At 52.6% G+C, this 6,062-nt stretch overlaps 2 protein-coding genes across 2 annotated transcripts; both read right to left on the reverse strand.

The window, feature by feature from the left end:
• Positions 1 to 848: 848 nt before the first annotated feature.
• C7974DRAFT_411652 (uncharacterized protein) lies at positions 849 to 2,464 on the reverse strand (the record flags this gene model as incomplete). Its single annotated transcript, XM_046143583.1, has 2 exons — positions 849 to 2,265; positions 2,391 to 2,464. 2 exons carry the CDS (start codon positions 2,462 to 2,464, stop codon positions 849 to 851), a joined length of 1,491 nt encoding a protein of 496 aa, XP_045999433.1.
• Positions 2,465 to 3,374: 910 nt separating this feature from the next.
• Positions 3,375 to 6,062, reverse strand: C7974DRAFT_156338 (ELMO/CED-12 family-domain-containing protein). Its single transcript, XM_046135878.1, has 4 exons — positions 5,547 to 6,062; positions 4,402 to 5,489; positions 4,085 to 4,347; positions 3,375 to 4,018 (listed from the first exon to the last, which is right to left on the reverse strand). Exons 1-4 carry the CDS (start codon positions 5,811 to 5,813, stop codon positions 3,573 to 3,575), a joined length of 2,064 nt encoding a protein of 687 aa, XP_045999434.1. The 5' UTR covers positions 5,814 to 6,062; the 3' UTR covers positions 3,375 to 3,572.

A 6,062-nucleotide genomic window follows, 5' to 3' on the forward strand; every position in this document is an offset into this window, starting at 1 on the left:
TGACACATTATTGGTCACGGCATTTCGCTGTTATGGTCTGCTATAGGATCGATAATGAGAAACCTGTCATTCGTTGTGGTGTGTATCCTCGAAACCTAGAGTATGGTAGTTGGTGGCACTGCTATGATTATCAGTTGTGGGTTGGCTAATGTCGAGAAGTCCTCCGGCAATGCGGTGTGCGATGTTCAAAAAAAAACCCCATAATTGCCACTCGAAATTGCTAGTCTTCTGGGACGGGACACGGCACGTCACTGCTAGATCGGCACTGTAGGGCAGAAGACGACTCGAGCAGTGTGGCCGTTTTTGGCCACATGCAACCCGGAGACTAGTCCTGCCATGACGCTTCCGGCGTTACACATCGCCATACACATTTCTAGGGCTTAGATATAACGGTCGCCATTGGACGCGACAGGAAAGCAAGTGAGCCGATGAAGAGGTAAGTCTAACGAAGAGACCTAACTCTATCTATAGCGAAAAACCTACACACACGTGGAAAACCTAGACAGCCATCTGAGAACAAAAGACTGTGGGCCATACTGCTGGCGGCAAGTGTAGTAGCCTCAGCCTCAAGCGCACTAACTGATGGTCACTGGCTCGGGGATTGATAGGCAAAACAGCGACGTTTTGAAGCGCGCGCGACACTATTCATTCGGCACTTGATTCTCTTTCTGTCTTCGGTCGAATGGAAATCATTAGAATGAAAATGAAAACGCCTCGTTCATGCATATCGTCATCGTACATAGCCGTGTATGTGGCTGGAAGCAAAACGCCCGCTAACATGCAACAATATAGTCGCTCGAAGATTGGAAAAACATGAGTCGTGAAGTGAGGAAACGTGACTTTAGCGGCTAGGATGTGTGCGATCGTCCCTTGAGGCTTGTGCGCTTTAGAAGCCGCGTGACAAGGTTGCCTCTTGGCTTCGGCTTGACGTAGAACGGTCCCTTGGTACCGGTCTGATCGTCCGTCAGAATGAGCTCTTCCAGGGCGAGTGGGTCATCTTGAATGGTCGCTGTTACTGTCGATTTTGGGTGTTGATTCTGATGCTGGTGCTGTTGGTGAGACGGGCCCTGCCAGCCGTATAGAGCATCCTCATCTGCTCGGAGTTCTGGCCGAGTGAGAGTCATGCGGAGAGTCATCTCACGATTCATGTGTCCAGAACTAGGGGGTGAAGTTGGTAGGCCGTTGGAGTCGATCGAAGACATCTGACGAGTGTGAAGACGGAAAGATAAACCTGTGCTGGAGGGTGTTCTCGGTAAATCAAGATCAGCGGTGGATTCGCCATCCGACTCGAGGCCTTGATTGTCGCAATTTTTGTTTTCGAGGAAGGACATTCTGCCATCTCTGAGGAAAGTATGCATGTCCCGGCTGAATTTACGCGAGTGCTTCGTGACTGGAGGCAGTTGATAATGAGGTACGGCGGCTTCTTGTTCCCGAGCAGATGGGAAGCCGAATTCGATGGCCTCGTCGAATTTCTGTGGCGACGCCAGGTACATGCGTAGTTTTGTCCTTGTTTCTGGATCCTGGTAGTACTTGGCCTCTGGATCGAACGTTGGTGTTGGTGGTGTATACGAGGAACGTCGTCCCGATAGTGCCGATGAATGTGAACGCTGATGTTGAGGGCGATACTCTGCTGGGAGAATGAACAGCGGAGAAGCTGGCCCAGAACATGTTGAGTGTCGACTGGGTGGGCCACCCAAAGACATCGTTCGTCTGAAACCTGCCTGTCGTGTCTTCTTTGTTGATGGTGAGTCCATAGTGTCGATGAAGAATACACTGCTTTCTGCGTCCCGTTCTTTCTTTGATCTTGGCGAGAAACCAAACGAAGGGCGGCGAGGGCTATACGTAGAAATTGAAGAACGACGCCCTCGTGATTCAACGCCTTCCAATGCGTTGGCGAGGTCGTTGGTGGAGAAGTCAAAGTGAAAATCGTGGAAACGCTGCCTGGCCACCTCGTCCGTGTCTAGGTCGTGATCAGGAGGAAGGAACGCCTGATCACACTTGGCTAGAAGGATGACTTGTTCCTCGCGGGAAAAATGCTGTTTCCGTACTTTGACAGGTAATGACAGGAAGAACGCAGCTTCTGCTTGCGTGAAACGGGGCTCCTGCTGATTTCCCACAGTACGAGCTCGACGTCTCGAGTGCAAATGTCGAAATGGTGTTGTGGAAGCTGCACGAGATGAGGAGCCAGAAGACGGCTCGCTTGTCTGGTCACCGGCGGCCCGCTGCTGTATTTGCAGTCGCTCGAAGGATGAAAAGTACTTCCTCCTGCAGCAATATGGGTTAGCTTCTGGCTGGCCTGCAAGGTACAGAACAATAATCGTGGAGCTCATGCACGCGACGACACGCCATTCACATTTTCGACAAATCAGAAAACGCTGAGACACACGTACTTTACTGACTCTGGAAGCGTGTCGTAAGCGACCTCTGGGAGCCGCGGAGGGACTGTCTTCGTTTTTCTCTTCATGGTTTCGAGTGCGATAAGGCTTGACAGCCGGATTCAGGGACATACGGGCCCTCCTGCAGCAGGATCACACCCTGGCAGAAGTGCGTCGACCTCACCGTGGGTGTTAAAAGATGCCCGTGGAATGATCGTCAAGGAGGATCGTCCAATGAAGGCAACGATAGACGAGCGAGGGTGCAAAGGGTCGAAGAAGCAACGAAGACGCGAAATAAACAAAACAGTGAGGGCTTATTACATACGAGCGACATGCACACTTAGAACGTAAGTACATGCGAGTCGGGATGCCAACAAGCCGCTAAGAGACGTGGTCCAATTCAGCCCGGACTCAGGAACCGAAAGTCAGTTGGCCGGTCGCGGCTCTCGAGAGTCGATCGTGGGTGAGGCAGCTAAAACGCTCTAAAACCAGAGCATTGTCCGTTATGGTGGCATCTAAAGAGCCCCCGCGAGCCACGACCCAGTCAAAACACCACAGCACGTACCAAGTTTGCTGCAGTCGTGACTGCGCATCGCCGCATGGTGGTTGCACACATCCCCGCTCTCCACTTTCTTCCGTCCGCTGTTTCAGGCCAACACTGCCGCTACGCACTAGCTTGCGACACACCGATTTGCCAACAGACCTCTGGCTTGCAGGCATTTGCGCGTACATTAGAGTTGTTCGCGTTAGAATCGAGTCTTGGTTTCCTTTGCAGGTGTCGTCATTGTTTGTTTTCAGCATGCCTCAACCTGACCTCGTGTCCATCTCATCTGGATCAGCCGGACGTCGCACATGTGCCATTTGTGTTACATTGCAAGCATGCGCTGTGTGACGCCAAAGAGCGAGAGGACATGCTCGATGCATGTAGCGGAAGCACTGCCAATAAGCATCTACGGTGATTACTATAGTTTGCGAGTACAAGCAAGGATATCTCAACACCCAACAACAAATTGCCGCCCCCAAAAACTTGCCCACTGTTATAGTCAAAAACTCCTGACCTTGTGCGCTGGACTGCCAATCTCAAGATTGCGGAATGGTAGCGCCATGTCAAAGCCTATTAACTTTCGGCAGAGCCCTCAGGTCTGTGAACAAATGAGACACGGCGTGTACTGCCAATAGAAACGGCTGTACTCAGCCTCATGCTCCAGCTATGTCGTAATAATACTCGTCGTCCAATCCTTCACGACTTGGTAAGATCGGCTCCTCCAACCCAACATCCTCGAAGCGCACGTTCAGCAGGCGTATCTTCAGTCCATAGCCCCCAATGAAGTTCACAAGCTTATTGGTGTCAGCCGTAATAGGCTGTTGGTTCAATAGCATAAGCAGGCCGTCCAGCCATTCTGAGGCAAGAGTATGGCTCTGGGGGTGCAAGTGGAGCAGAACAGACTCTTTGCGGCCCGCACCTGAGCCGCTGGATGCCTGTCGTGAGTGACTGGTAGCTGGCAAGTAGCCATGAATTGTTATTTTAGTCGAGGTAGTCGCTCGCTCGTGCGGGAGACTCTTGACCGTGCTGTCAGACGAAGAGGATGATGGTGCTCCTGCCGAAACGTTGCTCACCACAGAAGACACGATAGAGAGATCGACTGTCACTGCATGTCAGCCACATTGTCCACGCAGGCATGCACCCTATGCAGATCGGTAGCACTTACTTTTCTCCTGCAAGGCGTCCAACCTCGGTTCCGCTGATGTTTTCTCGTCGAAATCGGCGTAATGCAGATATCGTCGGTTGTGTGATAGTCGTACAAAACGCCACGCTGAGGGGACTGCACGGCTGAGAGTCTTGCTTATGACTGGCCCCGCACCCGAGCTATGATCGAGGCCACTTGGAAACCACCCGCCTTGGAGTAAGCACCTTATTCTCTGCTCTTTGACGAATTGGAGGGCCTCATGGTTCAGTTCTTCACGGACTTGGCTACGCAAGGTCAGTCTTGGCATTGACAGCGGAGCCGCCGAAAGAAGGACATACCGCAAGTGATGGCCCCATGCATCCTCATATGTGAGTTCGAGTAACTCCATCTGCAGCTCGCGCAGTCTCTGTATCTCAAACCCTGCAAGCTCTTCTTCGACATCCTTGATGTCCCTCGTGCGGGGCGCCTGGCCTACGACCTGCTCGATCAGTATCCGGACCAGTTCTTCAATCTTGTCGAAGTCCTCGACCTGAGCTCCTGCTGTCTTCCACAACCGGATGAGCGCATTGAGACCACTTGTGTGCACTCTCGACCAGTGGAGTAACAGAGGCCTAAAAGAACGGTCGAAGTTTGCCCGAGACTCCAGAATTGTGTACCGTTGCGAGTCCAGATCGTCTGCCCTTTCTACTTCAAAGTGTTCGTATAGAATGGACGTCACTGAGAGACTGGCCCGAGCAATTGGACAGCGCTGCTCAACAGGCTCTGCTGACTGCTCCAACAGGAGCTTCTGGAAACCATCTTCGTTCTTATAGACGTAGTCAGTAAAGTCCATGAGACCAAGGAAACCTGTAGCCTCGAATTCCCACGCCGGCGACTCGGTGTCGAATCCCAATCGCCTCCACTTCAGCTTCTTGCTGCCTAGAGCATCTCCCTTTTCAACAGTGCTGGCAGTGTGCAAGCCTCGAATAGCCCTTCGGTGATCGGACTTTTCCAAATCAACCTTCTCTTCCCGCCAATTGCGTAGCAATATTTTTGTGAGCGTCTGGAAGTCGAGTAACGGATGCGCCAGGTCTTGTATCGCAGAGCTCTGCATGAGAACATACACGCTCTTGATCACACCTAGCTCTTGGAGCTGCTTTATAAACTTAGGCGCCTCGAAGTCCGCATCGTGTGCGATAGCGTCGCGCATCAGCGCATTGATCAGCTGGAGCGAATTTGCGCAGAGGGCATGGTCGGCGGAGGTGATCTTTTCGACAAGCGAAGGAAGGAATTGTGGTTGGGTGTCGACTGCTGGCTTGAGCCGTTGGAAGCCAGTGACACCAGGTTGAGAGGTTCGGTGGAGAGGGTGTCCGACGATCGCAGCCAATACCGACATGGCACCTCGATTGACATTGACGAGCGGCTGCGCGACTACGAGATCAACTATCTGTTACCGCTCCGTCAGTCTTCTCCAGACGTTGCTAATTCCCGCCGTAGCACGCACCCTCACTATGAGATCATCTGTGACATGGTCCCAGCCCTTGTCTAGCTCCAGAAGGCGCGCCAGCGACGTGAGGCCATATGCCAGTGTGTTTCCAGTTGCATGCAGGGCCAGAAACCTAAGTTTTGGCAAACCGCCTTCGTACATGAACACGTCTGCGAATGAAGGGTCTCCAATGGCAGACTGCAGCTTGAATGCTGCCATCTTCCTAGTCGACTCCTCATCCGCTCCCAATCGAGCGACCAGCTCGGAGACGTTGACGCTGTCCATGGCCTAGTGACGCGGTCGCGTGCGGTAGTGAGGCGTAGATGAAGATCGTGAATGTCGCTGATTCATGACAAATCCCGTAGGACATGTCGAAACATCCTGTGTTAGTTGCCAAAAACAATATACTCAGTCGCAAGGTTGACCTCCATTAACGGGGGCCAGGCCGTCTATGTACAGTGGGCACGCAGCTCGGACGCTGCTCTGGCACGTGAAGCGCGTCGTGTGGAGACCACGCTTTCCCCTCCTGCATTA

The sequence above is a fragment of the Boeremia exigua genome (genome assembly GCF_020726555.1).
Source record: "Boeremia exigua strain MPI-SDFR-AT-0100 chromosome Unknown C7974scaffold_4, whole genome shotgun sequence".
NCBI lineage: Eukaryota > Fungi > Ascomycota > Dothideomycetes > Pleosporales > Didymellaceae > Boeremia > Boeremia exigua.